Source organism: Talpa europaea (assembly GCF_964194135.1).
Source record: "Talpa europaea genome assembly, chromosome: 7".
NCBI lineage: Eukaryota > Metazoa > Chordata > Mammalia > Eulipotyphla > Talpidae > Talpa > Talpa europaea.
The window spans coordinates 32,754,872-32,781,397 of record NC_140074.1 but is presented as its reverse complement, the minus strand read 5'-3'; the positions used below and the strand labels follow the sequence as shown (position 1 = coordinate 32,781,397).

Sequence of the window (26,526 nt, the reverse complement as noted above, 5' to 3'; positions counted from 1 at the left end):
TTCCCCTCCTACAATTTCTAATGATCTATTTCAGAATAAACACAATGAGCACAAATCTGCCTCTATTTGGAAATTCACTGAGATTACTATTTCTAAGTTCTCCACAACTGTGATTCTATACAAGCTATGAACATTGCAAACCTTCTGTACTGCCTGACAAATAAGTGCGGCAGGAGCCACACATTTAAAATATTTCAAACTTAATATATGGTTTCTACAATACCTGGGAAAAGTGGCTCCAGTATGCAGGCCACGTCATTGTTCAGCTCTCGGGCTGCAGCCCTGCTCTGTGGGTCCAGTTTTTCAGGAGTCACAAATTAGGCAGAGATTGTGAGGAGCATAATTCAGAAAATATCGTGAACACTTTGCACAAAGAGCTTCAAGTGGAGTTTTCTCCTGCAACATTTTTGGCCTCTACTTGCTAAACTCAACATTTGTTCAACTTTTTATGTATCTCAAGTAACTTAATCACTGACCTCACCAAACCTTTCCACTATTTGAGCCAAGAATTCATGAGTGGCACTGTTATGATATGCTGCATAACCGCCTTCTTCAAAATGAACGTCTTTAAGTCCTAGGACTGCCATTATGCAGAAATCTAAACACTAAAACTGTATGTACAGGGACCTCATTCCAGTACAAACCACAACCTCAAGTCTCGGGAAAGCCAAGTATGCTGGACAGTAAGTTACCGAAACTGTTGAAAGAGCAGGAAAACAGACAAAAACACGGACACAGTGCATTAAAAGCAAGGTCTAAATGATTAACCTTGTCTATCAGAAGACTCCTAAGAAACAGGGAATGGATCTTCATAAAATGCTCTATCACTCCCAACTCTCCTCCCGCCTCAGAATAGCCACCGTGGCAACTCAGCTCTCTGAGGAAGTTAGGGTCATGTACTTGCACAAACAGTATTCTGAACCAGAAGGGTCTGTGAAAACCCAGAGGGAAGAGTAGCTGGGCAAATGATCCTCCTCTCCAAGCGGTAAGGTAGAGAAAGGGATCAGATGTGTTTCGGAGGAAAACAGAAAACCACAAGGTTGAATCTTGGTGACTTGTCAGAATGACAAGGCATCAACTCAGCACAGGGATCCACGTCAGGAGTCCTGGGGTTCAGTGCAGAGGTGGAAAGCAGGCTGCCTGAAGAAGCAGAGCTCTTAAGCACAGCCTGGGGACACAAAAGTCCAATGGTTCTTCCCCAGTCCTCCCTGCAGTAGCTTTCCAAAGACCTAGAATGAGGCCTCAAGAGGGGAATCGTTACCACGAGGTGAATGATATTTACCTGTCATCCACTGACACAAGTGGTCTCATGCTTTAAATGGATATGACATTTGTCTCATTAATAATGGTCTTACAGTACCTCATACATCATTCACCAGCCTAAGGGGACAACTACAGAAGTGGTTTGTTGGCTTCTGTTCATATAAAATGTGTGTGTAGTGGCAATACCCACATGTGCTTACTACATGCTAGAAAACTAGCATTTTCAAGTGTTGAATAGGCTGTGCATCCCTACCCCACAGTGGAACCATTAGAGCACTCTGCCTTTGGAAGGGTGTCAACTCACAAATCTCTTTGAACATATACTCATTAAGATTCATTGACTTACGTTTCATCTGTGTAACACAGGGACAAATTATGTCACATGGAGTATCCCACTGGACATGTACTTAGAGCTCATCCGCAAGATTAAAACACATAGAGGTTGTAGGTGCACACCCAGGCAGAAGGAAATGTCCAATCTGGAAACTTCTCTTTCAGAGCATCCAGCTGGGAGGATCTCTTGTCTTCCCCAGAAAAATAGTGGGCAGCAATGGCCACAGTGATCATTCCTTCAGGCTGTTCTTCCAAGACCTAGCAGAGAGAGTTAGTGAGTTCTCTACTTCTACGGAGACAAAATATTAATCCCAAGGATTTTGCCAAATACCACCTGGGAACTTGATTTATGTATGATACAAGCAGTACTGGGAAATTCCCACCTGTACTTCTATCCAAAACTGCCATGCAGAAGCCTGGAGTCCATGGGAGTAAAATACAAAGTAATCCCCTCCTTTACTTGTGACTGGGGTGCCACTGCCAAGAGACCACTGAGAAAGTGTTGACCCGTTGTGAGTTCGAATATAAAATGACATATGGCTTGGGCCTGAAAGGTAAGAGGAAGGAGGAAAAGTTAAAGCTTTAAAAAGGCATCAGTAAGACAAGCAATTCATAATTCAGTAAGACAAGCAATTCATAATACATCACCCACACCAGTCTAAAGTGATAAAAGGCATGAACCTTCAAAAAGATACTACAAGCCTAATAGTGATTTACCAGCTTGGACAGTCAGTGTCCAATAACAAGGGTAGTAAGTGATAAAGTGCAGCAGAAAAGGCCCAGAATTGACAAGGAGACACCCTAAGTCTTGGTCTTGTCACTTAAACACATGACATAGTATTCATGAGTCCTTCAGAAATACACTAAATAAGCATTATCCAACCAACAAATAACTGATAGTGATGTATTTGGATATATTAAAATCCTCATTAAGACAAATACCAAGGAAAGGATAAAAGACTAACCTATAAATGTTGCATATAACAAATACTGAGAAGGAAAGAAAATAGCATAAGCATATGAATATTCCAATAGTAGTAAAGAACATCATTAAAACTGTAAGATAGCAAAAGCTTAAATAATGGTGACCAAGACAAATATAAACCATCTAAATACCAGAAAACACTATTTCAAATTAAGGAGCAATGAAGACATGATTGGGAAAAGTAATGTAGCAAATATATAACCATAACACCTACAACAAATTTGAGACCATATGTATCATTTTTAAGTAAATTCAGAAACACACTTCAACATGGCTTACTAAGTCAGGCATAATATACTGTATTCAAAAAACATAGTTAAGATTCAGAAAGTGTAACAGTAGAGGTATGAAAAAAAGGTATTTCAGACTAGTAGAAACCATTTGCAGAGCTAACCCATATATGGCACAACAGACCTCTCCTGTCTCACCCATTGCTCCCCTCAGCAGTGTATCTCAACTCAATATGCCTGCTCTGCTCCCCACTCTGTCTCTGGTGAGTCCTCTCACACCCTGCACCTCTCTGGCCTATACCCCAGTTCTTCTACACAAAAATAAATCTTAAAAAAACCAAAAACTAAACAAAATAATCAAAATAATTGGTGAAGTAGATAGGAACATATATTCATTAACCAGAACAGTAAGTTTGATTGATACATATCTTCTCAAGTGAACATAAAACATTCATAGAAGTATTAGGTAACAAGGTATCAGAGTTCAATTAAAGTGAAATAATACAAACACTCATCAAAACTCAGTAAGACTTGATCAACAAAACAAGAAGACTCCTACCTAGAAATTAAGATTTCTATATAAAGACTTGTAGGTGAAAGAAGCAGCAAAATTAAAGAAAAAAAGATTTTAAATAATGAAAATATTCCATGTCAGAAATTATGGAATATATGCAAAGAAAAAGTCACTTAAGTAGAAAACAAAATAAGCAAAGGAGGAAATATAGGCAAAAGCAAGAATAAAATACAGAGAAAACAGACCTAATTTAAACTATCAAAAACTGCTGACTTTTGAATTAGAGCAGGGGAGAGGGAGAACAGAAAATACAAGTACACAAAAAGAACAAGTCATTTTTTAATTCACACATGATTACTTTGCCTATTTCAATACTAATAAATTTTAAAGCCCAGATGAAATACCTTTACAGTAACAGTAAATGGCTTTAAACAGAGTAAGAAACTTAAGCAACTAAACCTCCATAGAAAAAAACTACTACACACACACACACACACACACAATACCAAGCACCCCTCCCCCCACCCCACCGCCAAACTGGTCCAGATGGTTTCATTTCCTTCAGGGAAGAATTCAAGTCACCTTTTCAACCACATTGTTCCAATGCATTGAAAATAAAGAATTTATCAAACAGTATACTTCAAAAACACACAAACCAGTATCGTTCATGAGAGTACCATGCAAAATTTTTTAATTAAGATATTACTAAAAAAATTTAACATCACATTAAGAAAATGACAACTAATATCATGTAGAATATACCACATTAAAAGATCCAAGGCAGAAAAATCCTACAATTACCTACACACCAAAAGTGTGTCTGTTATGGTCAACTAATCTTTGACAAAGGAGCAAAGACTATGCATTGGAGCAAAGAAAGTTTGTTCAATAAATGGTGCTGGGAAAACTGGGTCGCCTACAGGCAGAAGAATGAAGCTTGACTACTACCTAACACCATGCACAAAAACCAACTCAAGATGGATTAAAGAACTAGACATAAGACCTGAAACCATAAAATACATAGAAGGAAATATAGATGAAACACTACATGACATGCACATCAAAGACATCTTTACAGACACATCACCCAAAGCAGTGATAGTGAAGGCAAAGAGATCAACAGCTGGGACTACATCAAATTAAAGAGCTTCTGCACAGCAAAAGAGACAATAACAAAAACAAAGAGAAACCCCACCGACTGGGAGAACATTTTTGCACACAACACAAATGATAAAGGACTGATCACAAAAATCTGCAAAGAGCTGATGAGACTCAACAACAACAAAGAAAATAATCCAGTCAAAAAATGGGCAGAAGAGCTAAAAAGAAACTTCTCTGAAGAGGAAATGCAAATGGCCAACAGGCATATGAAAAAATGTTCAACATCACTTGTCATCAGGGAAATGCAAATCAAAACTACCAGGAGAAACCATCTTACACCAGTGAGAATGGCACATATTAAAAAAACTAGCAACAACAAATGTTGGCAAGGGTGTGGAGAAAAAGGAACTCTCCTGCACTGTTGGTGGGAGTGCAAACTGGTCCAACCACTGTGGAGAGCTGTGTGGAGATTTCTGGACCTACTAAACATAGAGCTTCCATATGATCCAGCAATTCCACTCCTAGGTATTTACCCAAAGGACAAAGAAACATCAATTCCAAAGAGCACCTGCACCCCTATGTTTATAGCAGCACTGTTTACAATAGCTAAGCTTTGGAAACAGCCCAAGTGCCCAATAATAGATGACTGGATCAAGAAGATGTGGTACATATACACCATGGAATATTACTCAGCATTCAAAAAGGATAAACACATGCAATTTGCAGCAACATGGATGGCGCTGGAAGGGATCATGCTCAGCGAAATAAGCCAGAAAGAAAAAGAAAAATACCGGATGGTCTCACTCATAGCAGGAATCTAGAAAACTTAAATAAGGGACCAGGAAAAAGAATAACTATAAGAAGGAAAATATCAAAATCAACAAACAACTATGAACCAGAGACACTCTATGGGGGTTGGGAAGTGGGGAAAGGAGGGATTGGGGTCAAAATAAGGGGGTTGTAATTGTATGGGGGATATAAAAATAAAATTTACATTAAAAATAGTTCAAGAAATATAACTGATACATACTTAACACAATACTTAATCCTAAGGCTAGTATTTTAATGGAAAACCACTAGATACCTTTTACTAACATCAAGAACAAGGTAAGAAGGCTGCTGACTGTCTCCACAGCTGTTCTTCCATACTACAAGTCTATACTATGCAGAAAAATTAGCCTCATAAGGCTCAGTAAAAAGCAGAACTATTTGCAGGTTATATGTAGCAGTCAACTACTGATGTCTGTTTCTGGACGGTTCTCAGGCTAACAATAATTCTCACATTTTTAAAGAGCACTTAACGAAAAATATTTACTGTTTTTTGCCCTTTATAGTCTGGTGATTTCTGGTGTGCCCAGAGAACTTCTGAACATGAATGATTGACTCAGAAAATAACAGGCAGATGTCAGTTCCTTCGTAAGTGCAAAATATAGCCAGTTAGAAGACATGATAGAGAAACCCTCAATTATTGAAATAGCAAGGAAAAAATGAAAAATAAAAACTTCCAATCATTAAACTATAAACCTTCTGTAATTAGAAGTGTGGTAACTGGTACACAAATAGACTGATGCATATTCAGTCAAGTAATTTCTTTCATTTTCTTTGACATTTGTAATCGTTCAAGTTGCCTACCATCGCTAAATTCTACTGGAATTCTCCAAATTATGAATATGGGATAGAGAAAGATTTGAACTTTTCTGATTCCTTTTTATAAGATAGTCATTATATAAAATCAGAAATAATTGCTATGGACAAGGAAAATGACATGTAAAATTATCTCCAATAGAAGTTTAAAGGCCTAGAGAAAAAAAAAATTCACTTTCAAAAATGTCAGCTAACACACTTCAGTTCCCTTATTGCATTCTATTGGTTAACGATGAACTCTTGCTATTTCACTACCATCTTGGGCCCTGCACCTTTCCTTGTCTATTCGGTTTTCAAGTCCCTTCTGTGTCTATTAGAATGAAGTACACCTTAAAAAAGAAAAATATCAGATGGTTTCACTTATAGGAGGAATATAGGAGAAATTAATAAGTTATCAGGGGGAAAAAATAATACAAAACAAAACAAAAGCCAACAGACAATGATAAACCAGAGACATCCTGTAGGGGAGGAGGAGGGAGATGGAGGGAGGAGGGAGAACGCGGGACTGAGGTGATGGTGCACGGTGCACTGGTGAAGTAAATTCTATGGCGACTACACTGGGGGAAGGGGAGCAAACATTGTTTAAAAATGAACAATGATGTAAATACATAAATATTTTTAAAAATTAATAAACATTTTTATTTAACCAAAAAAAAGACCTTAATACAGTAGACATTTACATTCTACAATAAATACAATTTCCAGAGATCACCAAAAAATACAAAAATCAAGCTACTTGTGGAAGAGAAAGTTCAGTGAGAACTGGGCAAACGTTAAGGTATTATACATAGTCAAATAATACGTATTTTTTACATCATTGTTCATTTTTGAACAATATTTGCTTCCCCCCACCCCTCAGGTGTAGCCCCCATAGAGTTTCCTTCACCAGTGCACCATCACCACAGCCCCCTGTGCTCCTCCCTCCCCCTCTGATCCCTCTTCCTCCTCCCCTGCAGGATGTCTCTGGTTTACAATTGTCCAGTTCAGTAGGGAAAACGCTAAAAATGGGACTAAAACATCTGAATATCCAGAAAGAAAAAACCCTGATCTCTGCCATACACGCAACTTAATGCTAGGGCCTCCCTGGTAGCAGAGGGGTTAAGTCTCAAGCCAATCAAGCTATCACCAGCCACTGCGGTTTGATCCCCAGTCAGGGAGCTGACCCACATGTCCCAGCAGACTTCTGTCTTGCCCACTGTTCCCCTCAGCATTTTCAGTAGATCCACCTGTTCTGCTCCCCACTCTGTCTCTGATGAATCCTTTCAATCCCCACACCTCTGGGCTACACCCCAGTTCTTGTACGCATAAACAAAAACATAATCTTTTCAAAAAAAACTTAAAGTGGATTAAAAACTAAAACTATAAAGTTTCTAGAGGAAAATTTGAGAACCTGTGACCTCAGCCACACCTTTTTTGGAGCAGACATATATAAAACACTAATCCTGAAAGGAAAATGTGATAAACTGAACTTAAAAATTTAAAATTTGGGGCCTCCCCTGGTGGCGCAGCGGTTGAGCGCTGGGCTGCGAAGCTGCCCGCAGTGCCGGTTCATTCCCCGGCCGCCAGCGAGGGTCCCACCAAAAAAAAAAAAAAAAAAAAATTAAATTTATGCACAAAAGGCATTAAGAAAATATTGGGGGCCTCCCTGGTGGTGCAGTGGTTGAGCACTGGGTTGCGAAGCTGCCGGCAGCCTCTGCGGCACCGGTTTGATCCCCGGCCGGCCAGCGAGGGTCCCACATGGCGGGCAGACCTCTCCTGCTGTGCCTGCTGCTCCCCTCAGCAGTGTATTTCGTCTGTCTGTTCCCCACTCTGGCTCTGGTGAATTCTCTCACCCATCCATGCTTCTGGCTGTAACCAGTGCTTGTATAAATAAATAAATCTTAAAAAAAAAAAAAAAGAAAATATTGGGCCTCCTGGTGGCTGAGTTCAATCCCAGCCAGTTTGCTAACCCAGCAGACCTCTCCTGTCTCACCTGCTGTTCCCCTCAACAGTGTGTTTCTGTAGATCCACCTGCTCTGCGCCCCACTCTGTCTCTGGTGAATCCTCTCACCTCCTATACCTCTGGCCTACACCCCAGTTCTTCTATGCAAAAATAAATTTTTTTTTTTTTAAAAAAAAGTATTGAGTGTGTGTGTGTGTATGTGTGTGTGTGTGTATATATATATATATATATGATAAAGATTTTTTTTAATTGGAACATACCAACTCGTGACAGTAAGCACAATTTTCTAAAGTGGAAAAAGACATGGAGAGCAAGATATGTAAATGGGCAGTAAACACTTAGGACTCTGTTCCATTATTATTGAGAAATGCAAGAGATACTACTATACACAACCGCAGCAAATTTTGGTGAAAATGTGGAGCTACTGGAACTATTGATATTCTACTGGTGGGAGTGAAAAGGAACAATTCTGAGGTTAGGAAACTCACGTCTACCCTATAAACTAGTAATTCCATTCATACTCCATAAAAACCTTATACAAGAATGTTCCTAACAGATTTCTTCATGTTAACCCCAAACTGAAGACAGCCCCGGTTTCCATCAATAGGAAAATGATAAAATGTGGTATATTTAAACACTGACTGCTACTCAGCAACAGAGGAACAAACTACTGATACTCAAAACAATATAGCTCATTCCTTTTTTTTTTTTTAGAGACATGTTTATTTGTTTGTTTGTTTTTGTTTACACATGCACTGGGTACAGTCAGAAGCGCGGGAGGGTGAGAGAATTCACCAGAGCCAGAGTGGGGTGCAGAGCAGGCAGAAGGACCGAAGTACACTGCTGAGGGGAGCAGCGGGCGGCAGGAGGGGTCTGCGTGCCATGTGGGACCCTCCTCCGGTGGCCGAGGAGCAGCCGGGGATCGAACCGGCGCCGCAGAGGCCGCGGGCAGCTTCGCAACCCAGCGCTCAACCGCTGCGCCACCGGGGAGGCCCACAACATAGCTCATTCTAAAAAACATGGTGCTTGAAGACTCAGGACAATATTATATACTAGATGATTCCATTTATATAAAGTTCAAGAATGAGCATAACAACTATTAACTCAGAAATTAGAAAGAGGGGTTGCTTCTCAGGGTCAGGGATACTGAGTAGAAATATGCCTAAGGGAATTTCCTGGGGTGATGGAAATTTTTGTATCTTGATAGGAATTATAGGTAAGCTTTTATTAAAACTAATGGAACTGTATTAAATCTGTATATTTCATTTTATGTAAATTCAGCCTTAAATGTTAATAAACAAATGACTGAAAGTAAGCAAGGGGAATAGTTACTTTTTTTTCCAAAGACTGATTTATTTATGCATACACGAGCTGGGGTATAGGCCAGAGGTGGGGGGGGGGAGGTGAGAGGGTTCACCAGAGACAGAGTAGGGAGCAGAACAGGTGGATCTACTGAAATACACAGCTGAGAAACAGTGGGCGAGACAGGACAGGTCTGCTGGGGCCCATGTGGGTTAGCTCCTGGGTGGGGATCAAACCCATGAACCCATGCCGCAGGGCTGGCAACAGCTTTATAGCACTGTCTTTAACCCTTGAACCACCAGGTGGGCCCCAAGAAATAGTTACATTTGAAAATACTTTTCATCCAGGAAAAAGGTATAGGTACTTTCCTATCAACTTCTTTTTTTTTTAATTTATACAAAGCTGGGTACAGTCAGAAGTTCAGGAGGGTGAGAGAATTCACCAGAGCCAGAGCAGGGAGCAGAACAGGCAGACGGACGAAAATACACTGCTAAAGGGAGCAGTGGGCAGCAGGAGAGGTCTGTGCGTCATGTGGGACCCTCACCCGGCGGCCTGCGATCAAACCGGCACTGAAGAGGCTGTGGGCACCTTCACAACCCAGCACTCAACTGCTGCGCCACCAGGGAGGCCCCCTATCAACTTCTTTTTAAAGTTAGTAAAGGAAGTACAGAAATAGGAACTTTCAAAAGTGAGCTTCCTAAACTAGGGTTCTCCAGAGAAATTGAACCAACAGGATGTGTATAGAAAGAGGTTTGTTTTAAACTATTGGCTCATGCAATTAGGGAGGCTGGCAAATTGAAAATCTGCAGACTGGAGACCCAAGGAAGAGTTGCAGTTTAAATCCAAAGGCAATATGCTGGCAGAATTCCGCCTTCCTGAAGGTCAGTCTTTCTTATAAGGTCTTCAACTAACTAAATAAATCCGAACACATAAATGGAAAACAATATGATTTTTTCAAACTCTACTTAAATGTTAATCCTATCTAAAAATATCTTCATAAAACATCTAGAATAGTGTTAGACCAAATACCTGGGTACCGTGGCAGACCCAAGTTAACACATATACGCTAACCATCATAATTGCAAAGAGACAGTCATTACAAAGGGAAAGAAACCATGCTGGTTTATTTTTAAAAATATTCAGGCGATCAAACTTTCACAGTTTCTGATTATGAGAAAAATTCATGTTTTATCTCTTCATCCTTCCTTTCTCAAGCACTATTTCTGTCTCCCTACTAAGTGAAAAATGCTTCAAGGAAGCTGGAAGCTGCTTTAAAAGGAAGCTGCTTAAAAAAAATTGCAGACTTAACCCAACACATTTCTTGAATGTCCATTATGTAACACTGATTATAGTGGGCACCAAGAATAGAGTGGTAAATAAAACACATCCACATTTTGCCTCCCTTGTATTCTAATGGGAAATAAAAACAAGAACTAAATAATCATATTATATGGAAATCAGCTGAAACAGTTATATACCAAAGGGAAGACAAAGTACAATGGCAGTTGCTCAGCTTGACAGGCTGGGAGAGGAGTGTCCTATCAATCTTCATATTTTGCCAACATATGGGTAGTGTTCGGGTAGGAGATAGTATCAAAAGATGTTCACTTTCATCAGGACTGTGTGCATAAATGGGGATAAAAGAACAGCTGGATGTAGCTAAAGGAACACACCAAGAGAAATGCTGGGGAAAAGCTTAAATATATACATAAGCCAGACTACTACAGACCAAACATGCTCTGCCCAAGAAATGTGGGCTTACTCAGTAGGCAACTGGAAATCACTGAAAGATATTTAAGTAAAGAAGTGACATGATCAAATCTATTTTTAAGAGATAGGAGTAGAGAGATGATTTAGAGGCCAAAACAGCAACAGAGAAGCTAGGTAGAAGAGCCAACTACTAATTTTAAATATGGAAATGTACCAAGAAAGATAAAGTCATGTTGTCTACTAATGCCTGGTCAAAAGGGTCTAACAGTGAACAAATATCTGATACTAAAAGCTTTCCAATAAAGCTCTTCAAGAATCATGAGCTGTCAACTTCTTTCAGAAACACTATACACTCTCAAGTTGCTAGTCACTAATAAATTTGACGGGGTAAAAAACACATACAACTGGGCCTCCCCGGTGGCGCAGTGGTTGAGCACCAGGTTGCGAAGCTGCCCGCAGCCTCTGCAGCGCCGGTTTGATCCTGGCTGCTCCCCGGCCACTGGAGGGAGGGTCCCACGTGGCACGCAGACCTCTCCTGCTGACCGCTGCTCCCCTCAGCAGTGTACTTCAGTCCTTCTGCCTGCTCTGCTCCCTGATCTGGCTCTGGTGAATTCTCTCACCCTCCCGTGCTTCTGACTGTACCCAGTGCTTGTATAAATAAATAAAAATAAATCTCTAAAAAAAAATAAAAACACATACAACTAATGAAAAAGTTAAAGTGGAAAAAAAAGTAACAGGTCAACTTTACAGAAACCTAGGGAGGGAGGAACTGGGAAGACTATGTTATAAAGTATATACACTACCCATTTTGATATTATGGTTCTAATATTTGAAAATGAATTTTTGCAAGCTTTAAGCACTAAAAATAATTTTTTACCAAGTATAATTGATTATACTTGATGTAAGTGATATCAAATCAGTTAAATAGGATTAATTGATATTTCTTAACTGTCAAGCTAGCCGAGATAAAACGGATAGAAATGAAGGAGAAAGAAGGGTGTGACCCTTATTTCATTTAGCATAAGCCCTTTCACCTCCATCCACATTGTGCCAAAGTTAAGGTTATCTTTTTTCATAGCTGAGTAGTATCCCATTGTACATATGTACATCTTCCTAATCCACTCATCTGTCTTTGGTCACTTAGTTATGTATTATGGTGCAGGATGTGATCTGTCTTGGTGATGTTCCATGTGATCTTAAGAAGAATGTGTAATCTGGGCCTCCCCGGTGATGCAGTGGTTGAGCGCTGGGTTGCGAAGCTGCCTGCAGCCTCTGCAGCGCTGGTTCGATCCCCGGCCACTGCTCCCCACAGCAGTGCACTTCGTTAGTCTGCCTGTTCTGCTCTCCGCTCTGGCTCTAGTGAATTCTCTCACCCTCCCGTGCTTCTGACTATACCCCAGTGCTTGTATAAATAAATCTTAAAAAAAAAAGAAGAATGTGTAATCTGCTGCTGTTTGGTGAAGATTCTATGAATATTGATTATATTCTGTTTTTGTTTTTTTATGACCTTCCATCTACCAAATCCTTACAGATTTTCTGCCTCCTGGATTTGTTAATTTCAGTCAGAGGGTTGTTGAAATCTTCAACTATAATAGTAAATTTGACTCTCCTTCATTTCTATCTGTTTTTATCTCGGCTAGTTTGACACTGTTAAGAAACATCAATTGGGCCTCCCTGGTGGCGGAGGGGTTAAGCACTGCACTACGAAGCAGTTCACAGCCTCTGCAGCATGAGTTCGATCCCTGGCCCACCAGGGAGCAACCCACGTGGCGCAGCAAACCTCTCCTGTCTCACCCGCTGCTCCCCTCAGCAGTGTATTTCAGTACATCTCCTGTTCTGCTCCCCACTGTGTCTCTAGTGAATCCTCTCACCCCCGTATCTCTGGCCTGTATCCGGGCTCTTGTATGCATAATTAAATAAATCTTTTTTAAAAAATCAATTAATCCTATTTAACTGATTTAATTGATATAATTACATAAGCCTTGGTATTTTATCAATTATACTTGGTAAAAATTATTTTTAGTGCTTATCTTAAAACTTGCAAAACTTCTAGAAGATAATGTTAAGAGAAAATAGAGGCTTTCCAGCGGTGACAACCTCCCCACGAGAACATGCCTCTTGCAAAGGATCTCCTTCATCCCTCTCCAGAAGAGAAGAGGAAACACAAGAAGAAGCGCCTGGTGCAGAGCCCCAATTCCTATTTCATGGATGTGAAATGCCCAGGATGCTATAAAATCACCACCGTCTTTAGCCATGCACAAGCGGTAGTATTGTGCGTTGGCTGCTCCACTGTCCTCTGCCAGCCTACAGCAGGAAAAGCAAGGCTTACAGAAGGATGCTCCTTCAGACGGAAGCAGCACTAAACGCACCCTGAATCAAGATGAATGAGAAACACCATCCTAATAAACAAGTTTTGGATAGATCCAAAAAAAAAAAAAAAAAAAGAGAAAATAGAGGGATGTTGGGTTTGACAATGACTTTTAGATAACACCACCAAAAGCATGATTTGTAAAAGAAAAATTAAGGGGGACTTCATTAGATTCAAAAATATATGTTCTGTGAAAAAAACACCTTTTAGAGGATGAAAAAACAAGCCAGACTGGCAGAAAAATATTTGCAAACAAGTTTAACTTTTTTCTACAGAGGTTAATCTGCTTACATTTTTTACTGTCTGTGTAAAGCCATTTACTATTACGATAAAGCTGTATGTGGGTTAGCTCCCTGGCCAGGGATCAACTCAGACCATTGTGGTGGGCCTTCACAATGGTAGCACTGACACTTACCCCCTAGGCCACCAGGGGTGACCCTTAATGAATCTTAATGTCAACTATGGACTTTAGTTAATAATGCATCAATATTGGCTTACTGTAAGATGTTAATAACAGTGGTCACTGCACAGGCAGGTATGGGAACTCTTGTATTTTCTACTCAATTTTCCTGTAAACCTAAAACTTCTCTAAGAACTAAAATATATTAAATTTACTTTAAAAAGTCATGATCAACTGTAATTTCTTTTAGAAACATTGTAAGTTCTGTCTGAGTTCCTGGTCACTAATCAATTTGGGGCAAAAACATACACACTACTTATTAGAATTTTAAGAAATAAAGGAGAGGACAAAAACTGTCATGACTTACCAATTGCTTCAAAGGTCAACTTAATAGAATCCCAGGGTGTCTGTTCTTTAGATACAAGTCTGAAATGACTAGGAACTCTTGGAGAAACTTCCAGGGCAGGAAGATACCAGTTTTTCCTATTTGGAAAGATAGTTTCAATATTTAGGATGCATTATTAGTTGAAAAACATTTTGGAATATAAAAATAAAACTGACGGGTATGATAAACAAAGCCAGTTCCTCTGCAGTCCAGGTTATTGTGTAATGAAACTTTCCCAAAGTTAAGAACAAATGATTCTATGTTATGGTGATTCTGCCATCCATCCTATTTTTCCTCTCCAATCTTTCATTGCCAAGCCATAAAAACGTCCCAGAAATAAAGTAATTTAAAATTGATGCTGTAACTGCTATCAGATCGGTTAAGATCTAATCAATCTTATGAAATTACTCAAGTTTCTAAAGGGAAAATTTCATAAATTTGAAAAAGCAAAACTATGCTTCTTCGTGCTTTATCCCACTGAAGAACTTTAGAATTGATACAAAAACCAGTATAAATAGCACTTGATACTTTTGCTACCCATTTTAAATAATAAGGTAATGATATAGTACTAGGACTTGAGGACAAAAACCCCCAGCTAAAGCAGAAAAGTAACTAACCAACCTGATCAGAAAGTGCACTGGAAGATACCAAGGGAAGCCACAAAGAGGTGCATTCTCCTCACAATGAGCTCGGATGGAATCATTGATCTCAGGAATGTGAGGGGTTATGTGAGACATTCCAGTATAATCAAACCCATTGATCCATATTCCAGAGTCCTGTTTAACTATGTTTCCATCCAAATTATGAAATGTTCTGGTCATATGCTGTAAAGAACAAGACTAATGAGAAAACTCTTGTTTCAACTATTTCATCCAAATCCCCACCCCAGATTAATAAAAATTATTAAGTCTGGCAATACCAAGAAATATGTGGCTATAGAGCAACAGGAACCCCAATACAATGGTGGTGGAGTTATGTGCTGGCATGATCACTTTAGCATTAACAGTAAGCAAGCACATACCCTTCCAGCCAGCAATTCCACTCCTAAATATGTACCTTAGAGAAACTCTTACAAGATTATAATAGTTTTGATTCAGCACTGCCAATGTTAACAAAAACTGAAAACAACGCAAATGTCCATTAACAGTAGATGGACAAATAAATTGGGGCATTCTTCTACAACAGAAGACTTGAGCAATGAAAAATAGTGAACTACAATGACATAAATCATCATAGAAGATTCTCACATGCTGTTGGGTAAAAAGAAAGAAGTCACAAATACAGTTTAGCTTTTTAAAATGTTCAAAAACAGGCAAAACTTTATGCTGTTTAGGATTCATATGTATGTGATAAAATAAAAACATTTGCACTAATGATTGACTCCAAACCTCAAGATAGTGAGTACTTCACAGCAATCACAGCTCACCACTAGATGATAAACTTGTGCCTAACAGAAGTCTATGAAAAAGCACCATGTCCCACTTGGAATAGCTTTATTAATAGCAAAAAATAGCCTGAAGAATATCAAATAGGAAAAGAAAAAGGAATGCATAGGTCAGGGGTTGGTAATCCACAGTCCACAGACCAAATGGCCCATTACCATTTTGCCAACTTCTGGAACTAGAGGAGAGAACGCCAAAACAAATAAGAAAAGGACATTTTAATAATATCTAGTTTTTCTTAACTACTACTAGTGTAATAAAAACAGCACATCACTGAAAACTAGCTGTTCTTCACTAAACAGTTTTCAAGTTGTAAAATTTGTCACATAAAATGTTCCCAGGACTGTAAGAAATAGTTGTTACTTTTGCAATCTCTCCTTTTAATTTCAAATAATTTATAACTTATCCAAGTCTTTGAATAATTCTCTGAGGTTATGATTCTTGACTTTTCTATCTGACCACTCCACAACCTTTAACAGAGATAATACCTGGAAATAGGGCAACTCACTCCTTTTTCCTGTGCTTTATGAGGGCTAAAAATTTCAGAAAAACATGTTATTTTAAAAAGTTCTAAATCTCATTAATCTCTTCATAAGTTATACTTTCATTATCATGTTACTTTGAATATTACCTAAGATTAATAAACTACTTTTCCAGTTCATAGTTCAGATTTTTACTCATTCTGCAGGCATTTTTACAATCTGTACTTTTGGAAGTTTCTTATTCCATGATACGTATTTGCTCTTGTTTTTCCAATTAGGTGCATTTTTTTTTTTATCATTTCAATAGTAATAAAACAAGCAGGCATACAATTCTGATTCAGTCTCTTGGGAGAAGCATGCCTAGCTGGTAAAAATGCCTCTTGATGATCAGTCTGTTCCTCACTGCCTTACACACAAAATAGTCACGTACAACTAAATAAGTCAACAGTGAAAAAGGCCCATAGGTTTTCCTGTTGACTAGTGAAGCTCAAAGTAACAAAGCTTTCCACTCCAGAATCTCAAACAGCTCACGCAGAAATGCTTTTACCTGAAGAAACACTCTCTTTGGCTTCGGACTTGCAGGACTGGAGCTGTATGGGAAAAAACTTCCACTGCAAACAAGGAGGAATGTAATTGAACATACCACAGTTAAAGTTAGCATGGTTCTTTTTGTGCTTTTGGCAAGATAGATGAAGTTCATCTAAAACACAAAACAAAAAAATAGAAAAATTACAAATTCAGACTACTGGCAATAATGTATTTTAAATTTTTTTCAGCAAGTATTTAACAAGTATTATCTGACAAATAATGAAGAAAATTTATCAGAATGTGCAGACTACTCCAACATCCAATACATAAAGCTGTAATTATAAGGGATTTCCTCGCAAGTGAGAACTTAGATGAATGAAAGATGGCTGCAATCTGCTGTGATGGTGTCTTTTTGAAAGGCAGACAGAGAACAAGTGGTAAAAAGGAAACTGAGCTAGTGCTACTGTTCAGCCAGCAGAGACTAAAGGATGTAGATCCATCATGCAATTAAACCAAAACCTTACTTTATTTAAAATTCCATCAATGCCCTGTCATTATTAACACTGAACAGCAGACACTATTTAAGTACCAAACAATAATCTTTTATTAACACAACCTATCTATCAGACAATCTAATTATGTAGATGTACAGGATTTTATAGCTATAAGGTAACAAGATCCCATTCAGGGTAATGCACTACACTGGTTTCCAAAGATCTTATATTTTCACAGTATAAGCCCAATAACAAGACAACATACTCAAGGACTTGAGACGCGGGAAGTTAGCAAAATAGAATTTATGACCCTGTCTGACCCTCTTCCTCCTAAAAGTCTCAATATTTAAAATGTGGCTGCTAAGTTTAGATGAAGATACTTCGTTCAAAATAAAACCTCCCTGTCATAAAGCTGTGGTTCCTACAATTCTGAAGCCTGTTACTTCCCAAAGTTTTCCTAAGATCTCCGTTTAAGCTACTGTTTCCACATCCTAATTCCCTCTTCTCCAATTCTTCTGCCTCTTCCGCCCATCTTCTGGAAGATGTCTGTAAATGGTGATAAATGAAATGACAATCAGAGGGGAGAAGAGGATAATCTCAAGTGACTGTTAAGATACCACTGTTTGGATACCACTGGTCTGAAATTTCTGTTTGGATACCACTGTCTGAAATTTCGCTGCCTTCTATTTTGGTCCTAAATGTTGCATCTTATGTCACGCTAGGCTCTGAAATGGGTACAAAATAAAATGAAGATAAGGTATCCAGTGTGTGCCACTTGACTGAGCTGTTTCCTTCTGAGTTTTCTCCTGAGCCCACTCCTATCAACAGCCTCATTTAATCAATACAACCATGACAAACCCAGCAAAGGATAACCCCAGGAAACTTGCTAACTGATCATCTGACAGGAATTTAATTGCCTTCTACCAAATATATTTAATAAATCCTGAAGCCTGAAAGCTCTCTTAAATATGCATTGTGGTTCAATTCTCCATTAATCAAGAACAGGCTCACTCTCTTTATTACTGCTACATGTAAATAAGAAAACAATGAAGAGACACAGCATCAAAGAGCAGCCAGCTATTTCACAATGAAAATTGTCAGGTTTTAAAGTATTCCAAAAGGCTTTCCTAACAATTTAGATGTTATTCTTCTGGTTTCCGAGATTTTAATGCTGGGCCTCCCTAGCGGCCTAGCGGCTAAAGCTTAGCACTACTACTGCAAAGGCCTGAGTTAGATCCCAGTCAGGGAGCTAACCCACACATGGCACAGCAGACCTCTCCTATCTCACCTGCTGCTCCCCTCAGCAGTGCATGTCAGTATATTCGCCTGTTCTGCTCCCCACTCTGTCTCTGGTGAATCTTCTCACCCCCACCCCCACACCTCTGATCTATACTCCAGTTCTTCTATGCAAAAATAAAATTTAAAAATTTAAAAAAAAAAAAAGACGTAAATCCTACAGGCAAAAAAACACATTTTAGACTTTTCATCCATTCCGACAAGTAAGGACTCGATCTTATCTTAAAGGTAAATTGGATAGAATACTCAGAACTGTTTTTAGGACAGGTATAAATGACTTCAAACAATACTTGACGTAAGAATTCCTGTAGAGGGCTAAATAAGCAGTCACATAGGTGGACATTTATTTAAGGAATGTCCCTGGTAATACACATACACACACACACACACCCCTACAGACCCCCATTCACCTGCGGATATTCAGTAATACTTCTTAGGAATTCTAATGAAAAGAGCCATAAGGCAAACACCTGCCTCTAGAGGGACCAGACCTGGGGAGCATTAACACCATGTCTAGAGTAGACCTCTGGAGCTTGTTCTAATGAAAGGGGGATCTGCTTGTCAGCTCTGCAACTCTGGAGAATCTCAGGGAAGAGAAACAAGGATGGAAACAGCAGGACTTTCCCTGTGAGGGCAGAACACCACCACAGCCAAATGAAAACTAGCATGGCCTATCACACTTTCATTACTCAGTAAATGCAGCATGTTTGGGTGTGTAAGTGTACATAATTTAAGAAATAGACTCAATTAATGAACTTTGTACTAGCAGTGAGGTAAGTGAATGATAATGGAAAGTTTCATCATATTTAGTCTTCCTTCATTAGCTCTAACAGCACTAATAAAACTAACACATTTTTATTAACATTTGCCTCTAATTAATAACTTCAAAACATACTACTGGAATCATTCTAAAAATTTATCACCAAGCAATCCTGACCAATTCTTGCTTGGTATGCATTCCACAGATTCACAGTCAGAGAGTTTGAAAAACTACTGTAAGAGTTGATATCAGTTTTAGAAGGATGAGAAGTGAAAAATAATAACAAAAATTCCAGTGACAATAAAAAACCCCATTCTATATTTTCTTACCACTGACTCTACAAAATGCATAACCATTCACCATTTCTTTTGCTTAAGAGTTGGTCAATAAAGTATCAGCAACAGTATTTCTTAGAATCTAGTATAGCAAAACTCATCACATCCATAATAAAACGAAGAGTTAAAAAATTTTTTCCTTACAAAATAGGAAGAGAGAATCATCGTACAGCCAGCCAGAATGGAAGCCAGCACAACATCAGGTGGAATTTCTGAACCACTTCTACCAAGGATAGGGGTAAACATCTCAAATACTGCCCAGATAAGGTACAAGGCATAAAGATATGGAACAAACATCCCCAAAAGGTAAAAAGCAATAAATTTTCCTTGGGCACCTAGGAAAAAAGGAAAGAAAATATAAAATTCTGAAATCCTACAATGAGATCTAGATTTTTATAGTACTGGTGTACTTTGGCACCTAACAGAAATCAGGTTACATGTAATTCTTGTCCATTTGCTCGTTATCTAGTGAGATAAAAACAATTTCACTCAGAAGGTAAAAATACATAAGAATTAAATATGTAATATCTTAGCATGTATTCACAAATTTAAGAATTAAATGGGTATAAGGTCAAAATAAAAATATGTGTGCTAAAATTAAAAAAAAGAAAAACAAATTAGAAAGCCTACCCACACATTTTTTAAAAAGAGCCTCTAGAAGCCTTATTTCATGTATTTTAAGGTATTATCCCCATTTGTATCAAAACCAAAAATACCCTACCATGATGCTTAAACTCCTTGTGCACACAGAGCTTTGTAAGCAATGGAAATGCCACCCAGACAGCACTAATAAATGCTGAGCAAAGTCCTCGATAAGTGAGAGTTACAAGGAAACCACAATGAACAAATAGCGAGATGTCAAAAAATACTTCTCCCAGATACCGGTCACTGGCATTCTGAAAGAAAAAATATATAGAAGTAATCTCATACACTGGTCAGTCATAAAGATCTTTCATTATAATTTTAATTACACATGAGAGCTACATTATTTAAAGCAGGGTCTAGCCTTTAAACTTTAAAATAAACACTATCAAAGCTTCCTTCTATCATGAAGTAGGAATGAATTTACACTGTTGCACAGGAAAAGGGGGGATTTAATAAAACCAGAATAAGCAACATTTGTAAGTGTTAAAAAATAGAAGGACTCTTCTAAAAACATTCACCTCTGTAAGCGTTCCCATTAATGCAACTTCCATAGAACTTCAAGCACACTAGAGAAATAACCTGTGAAGGCGCACGCACTGCTGCAGAATCAGTAGCACACCTGGGGAATTACCTGAAGTGCAGAGCACCTGGGCTTTTGCTGAGTCTTTTCTGTCTCCAACTGGTCTTATTTTGCAACTTAACCCTTTTCCAGGATGCCTGCTGCTTTCACAATATAAAAGTTGATGTAAATTTTTTTATATTTGAAGTCTGAGGGTTCCTGTGCAGTACCTGGACTTCTTTGGAATTTGACACATGAACTTAATGCATTTTAACATCTGATAAGTGACTATATTAATAACATGAAAGTGAAGAAAGTTTTTTCCTCTTCTGCTTTCTCATTTCTGTGTGCACCATGGCATATTTGCTATAAAGAACCCTACCTTCGACAGCTCAAAAGAGTTTCAGTCACATTTGCAAAAACAAGTTAATGTTCACTTGACAAGCTCCTTTGGACAATGAAAGATAGGTTGTCATGATATCATGTGATGTTTGACAGAGCAGTGATCAAAAGGCATGGCCTTTTGGGCCTCCCTGGTGGCGCAGCGGTTGAGTGCTGGGTTGCGAAGCTGCCTGCAACCTCTGCAGCGCCGGTTGGATCCCCGGCTGCTCCCCAGCCACAGAGGAGGGTCCCACATGGCGCACAGACCTCTCCTGCTGCCCTCTGCTCCCCTCAGCAGTGTACTTCGGTCTTTCTGCCTGCTCTGCTCCCCGCTCTGGCTCTGGTGAATTCTCTCACCCTCCCGTGCTTCTGACTGTACCCAGTGCTTGTATAAATAAATAAATATTAAAAAAAAAAAAAAAAGGCACGGCCTTTAAAAAAAATAACAACTTGGGCCTCCCCTGGTGGTGCAGCAGTTGAGCACTGGGCTGCGAAGCTGCCCGCAGTCTCTGCAGCTCCGGTTCAATCCCCGGCTGCCAGGGAGGGTCCCACATGGTGCACAGACCTCTCCTGCTGTGCCCGCTACTCCCCTCAGCAGTGTATTTCATCAGTCTGCCTGTTCTGTTCCCCATCTGGCTCTGGTGAATTCTCTCACCCTCCCGCGCTTCTGACTGTACCCAGTGCTTGTATAAATACATAAATCTTTTAAAAATATATATATATATATTAAAAAAAACCCTCTTCGGATCCGAATTGAAAATGAATACCACTCAGATCTTTAAAAACAAAGAATGAAAACTGCTATAACTGAAATTCATATAACTTCCCAAATTGCACCCCAAGATCTAACACTCTCAAAATATTCTTCTTCTCACCTCTTGATCCTTTCCAATATTGACTGTTCCAACCCATTCTACACGCTGTTACTGACGTTTTCATACCTAATGACAAACTATCTCACTATTCTGTTCAGAAAATTTTAACGGTAACCATACTGATATTCATTCTCATGCTCCAACTTCATTATCACCTATTTTTCTATTACTCCATCTTCAACTCACTGAACTTCTTGACTATAGCCCAAATGCATCTTGTATACTCCCACACTTGTATATCTGGCACACTCCTACTCATGCTTCAGAAAACCAGTTCAAATGTTACCTACCTTCTCCATTAAGCCTTCTGACTTCCACAAACAAAATTCATCTCTCCTAGTCCTGTATTCCTATAGCACAGTGTGCATGTCACTCCATTTCACTTCATCTCAACGTACTATAATCATGTGGTTTCCCCATCTTCCCAAATGAAACTGACCTACTTAATGACCACATTCTTACAATTCTCTGTATCACCATGTCTTAGCACAGTACTAGTACCAGCAGGTACTTCAAAAATATTGTATAATGAAAGTGAAACACATTACTCTTTCCACTGTGATTTCAGTCCAAAGTTTTATGTTTGAGTAACTGAAATTAGTTCAACTAAATGGAATTTTATTAAGCATTTCTGTCTCTGTCCCCCTACCCCTTATCAGTAAAATTCAACCACACTCTGGTTATATATCACTGTATGAAGAATAAATGTGAAATTGAGCTGCTTGCGTGATATTTTTGGAAACTGATGTCACTAAGATACAAATTTTAGCTCAATCATAAGCAAATGGTTAACCTCAAAAAACCTTCAATAGGGTTTGGCAATATGAAAGAGCTCATAGGATGTTATCACAACATTAACTGATACTGAGACCAAGGTTCATCCTTGTGAAAGGATGCTGGATTATAGTCTTCCACGTCTCCATTAAAATCCCTAGCAGGACAAATAGGAAAAAAACAAGTATATATTGGCTGTCTTGAAAATAATCTGAAATCGTGTTCTTTCATTATCATTTCTTTTTAGTCCTATTATTTCATAAACCTAATTTCTTTTATTTTCACCAAATGGTGCATTGTAACCATAACAATATGGCAATATTCTCTAAATCAGTATAAATCATTTGAGCCCAATCTCCTTTTTTCTTCCCACAGCAATTTAACCTCATACATATGTATGCTGTCAGAATCTCCATCAATAACACACAGGTAAGAAACAAGTGAAGGAAAACTTTAAGTGAAGCTGAACTGCAATATTCTTTTAGGCGGCAAATACTGTAGGTTCGCATTTCCTGTCAGATGGCCTAAGCAGAGGGACTATAGCAATGAACAAAACGACCCCTGCCATCATGGAAATTACAGTCCACTGGAGAAAAGAGCTATTCAAACATAAAGACTTGGGTGAGCCCAGGGAGGGTTGATACATTTAAGAGCATGGTTACAAAAACTGCAGCATATTTAACAGAGGTTAACAAGCCTTGCAGTCACCACCACGCCAAACACTTCACAGTTTTATAATGTCATTTGAATTCTAAACAAAACAGACTAATAATAAGCCTTCCATAAAATTAACACTATTCTGGGGGCTAGTTTTCTATAACCATGCCAAACTATTTCTGATAGCTCAAAAGTACAAATACATTGAATTCCATTTGACTTTCATCCTTGAAAGTAGCCAAAAACAAATAAACCCCCCCCACAAAAACTCAATAAATATGCCTAACACTTACCACATAATAAAATCTCTTTGCAAGGGTATGTATAAATATTATTTTGGCTACAGCTGCAGTTCCATAGAGACAAACAGAGACATAGAAGTGGTTGTACCATGACAGTGACTGTCCAATAAGAGAGATGAACACTGCTATAATGAGAACGGTAACCAGGCTAGTGAACCAGCTTATCAGAGTGATGCCAAGTCCACAGAAGAAGTCCTTTGTGTAGTTAGCAGCTAATGAAAAGAAGAAATAAAAATCATCATCTTAAAACATTTCTTAACGAATCAGTAGATATGAATGGGCAAATGTTAAAACAAAAAATTTACCACTAATTGAAAATTACTGAAATGTTCTAAGAGTAAGGTTTGTTAGCACTACAGCAATGGAAAGTATCCACAAACAATATTTAGCTAACATTCATTGAGAATCTGTGGGTGCTAAAGACATGAGGACTAGTTCAATTATATTGTTAACTAGGAAAGTGGGTAGCTTTAATCTTTATCACCTTTGAGATGCTTTGTATATAGAAATATCAGCAAGACTGGAAGATAAATTTCCTTATAAAAATCTTGCTAAAAGAAACTGAAACAGGAAGAAAAGGAACATGGGAAAGTAACTGTCTAAAATAAAGAATTAAACTCTGCTAAGTATTTTATCTGGTAACAGCACATAACAAATTAAGACTATGAGACATTTAAAATAGAAGATTAATTTCACCAGAAGCATTTCACTGATACTGCAGAACAGCGTGTTATTGGTCTATAGTGTGGAGAAGACTTTTCAATGGGATTTTTCACTTAAAAGTCAACCTGTATAAACCATTTTTCAATAGCACCTAGATGATGCTTCTATGGAATGCATAAGTACAGAGAATTGCCTGCTTTACTAAGAATAAAAATACATTAATCTGATCTGCATTTAGAAATTTATTGCAATATAAATCAAATGCCATTTTTGTATAATTTTTAACTTCACAGACAGATATAAACTGATTAAAAACTTCAGGCATATTCTATACCCATGTCAGTATTGCAAATTTAGAATTACTTACTCTTATGTTTGGGCTGCAACAACTTTCTGCCCAGGTACCAAACAACAGCCATAACCACCATGGAATTAATTATTAAGCCAACTCGAGATGGGTAGGCAATCACAAATAGGCCAAGCACATCAAAGAAGACCATGTTTCCATGTTGATACTTAGAAGAAGAAGCCAACATATCAGATGTAGCTAGATATTTAAGAACTGCTAAAATGTTGTCACCTATTTGTAAAGAAAAGAAAGATAATGAAGTTGAATACACCATCCCTGAGTAAAATAAAAAAGCTAGAAAGAATGTGAACAGAAATAGCTTTCCATCATCCTACTATTCCCCCTTACTTTTCTTAATAAATATGCCAAAGAAGGCCCATACCCCCTACCCTATTTCCTCTCCACTTGGAACCTCAGCCCTTCCATGCCATGCAGTCTCTGATCAAACGTATCCTTGTTGCTGACAATCCAGCGGCTGCTTTTCTGTCCCCATTCATTGAATAATCATGTAGCAGACACCACTCTAGATATCAGAAATTCAGTAGTGAATCAAGAGACAAAGGCCTCTCATAAAGATCACAAAGACTGAACAGGTATAATGATACACGTGTTAAAAATTAATAAGGAATGACAATTAAATCTGAATTAAAAATAATGAGAGGTATTAAGGGTCCCAAGGGAACATATCATGTGAAAGTAATGGAGTTTGAGAAATCAGGAAAGCCTCTCCAAGAAAGATATTTATAGCTATAAGATGAGTTAGAGCTAGCTACAATCAGTGAAACTGTACAGACTTAAGAAACCCACAGAAAAGAATGTCCTGAGGTCCAAATACAGGGAAAAAAAGTACTGAATAAATACTGTATTCAGAAACAAAGCTGAAGAGTTGTGAGAGTCATCATAAGTTGGACCCAGGCACATCAAAGGTTTATAATGAATACTTTTTACATGAATTGATGAATATATGAGTTTGAACATTAACAGAGGAACAATAAGAACTGAATGAATGACTGACAATTCTTCCTGTTACTCAACCCATCCTTCTCTTTCTCTTCTTTTAGCTTAAAACATGACATTGCCTCACCATTAGATTTCTCTTTGGCTTCTCCTTACGATGTTTCCCCCAAGATACAGGTTTAGTCCTACCTTTGCTTCACCTTTCCAAAACACATTTATGTTCTCCATACTTCCATGGTTTTTCTCAATGCTTTAAATTCTCAAACACATTATATCCATTTCTGCCAAGAGCTCTAATGCTGTGTCTATATACCGTATCTGCATTTTCCTCCATTTGTACACAAACTTCCACTTTATATGTCCAACAAGAGATAAATGGTCTCCTTTCCCTACTCACTACTGCTCTGGATGAGGGATGCCTTTCCAAGTCCCTACTATAGTCGACAGCATTATCTTTCCCCAGTCAGTCAGGCTTTACACCTTGCAATCATCTTTGATGCAATCCCGCTAACTCATCTCTTCTAACCTATCAAGTCTTGAATTTAATTTCAAAATTAATCTAATTTTCCATCCCTTCCCTTTCATTTCTATCAACACTACAGTGCAGACCCTCATTATTCCACACATAAATTTTCAGAACAGCTTGACTCCTGGCTTTCTCCTGGTCCAATCTACACTACATCATCAGAATAACAGCATTTAAAACCACCTTAATTGGTTCATTCACATACTCGGGCCTCTGATGATCACTTATTCCTACAGCTGCACCTTGCTGATTTTTAAAGTCTTCTACAATTTTCTCTATCCCATATATACACTTTGAACTCATTTTCCTCTATTTCTAAAAATA

General features: G+C 38.4%; 2 protein-coding genes across 3 annotated transcripts in view; one reads left to right on the top strand and one right to left on the bottom strand.

Annotated features, from left to right (window-relative positions):
* Positions 1-1,689: 1,689 nt before the first annotated feature.
* Positions 1,690-26,526, bottom strand: part of ERMP1 (endoplasmic reticulum metallopeptidase 1) — a gene marked incomplete at both ends in the record, with an annotated part of 44,358 nt that continues 19,521 nt past the window's right edge. Inside the window, 9 exons of one of the 2 annotated variants that reach the window (XM_084238141.1) lie at positions 1,690-1,854; positions 1,980-2,143; positions 14,160-14,275; positions 14,799-15,001; positions 16,649-16,801; positions 19,659-19,849; positions 20,236-20,410; positions 23,699-23,919; positions 24,738-24,950. In XM_084238141.1, the coding sequence (XP_084094267.1) occupies positions 1,690-1,854; positions 1,980-2,143; positions 14,160-14,275; positions 14,799-15,001; positions 16,649-16,801; positions 19,659-19,849; positions 20,236-20,410; positions 23,699-23,919; positions 24,738-24,950 (1,601 nt within the window). The remainder of the gene's footprint in view (positions 1,855-1,979; positions 2,144-14,159; positions 14,276-14,798; positions 15,002-16,648; positions 16,802-19,658; positions 19,850-20,235; positions 20,411-23,698; positions 23,920-24,737; positions 24,951-26,526) is intronic. The other variant, XM_084238142.1, reaches the window with a different exon arrangement.
* On the top strand, positions 13,136-13,512 carry LOC311173150 (small ribosomal subunit protein eS27-like; the record flags this gene model as incomplete). The annotated part of the gene is made up of 1 exon (XM_084236957.1): positions 13,136-13,512. One exon carries the CDS (start codon positions 13,136-13,138, stop codon positions 13,385-13,387), a length of 252 nt encoding a protein of 83 aa, XP_084093083.1. The 3' UTR covers positions 13,388-13,512.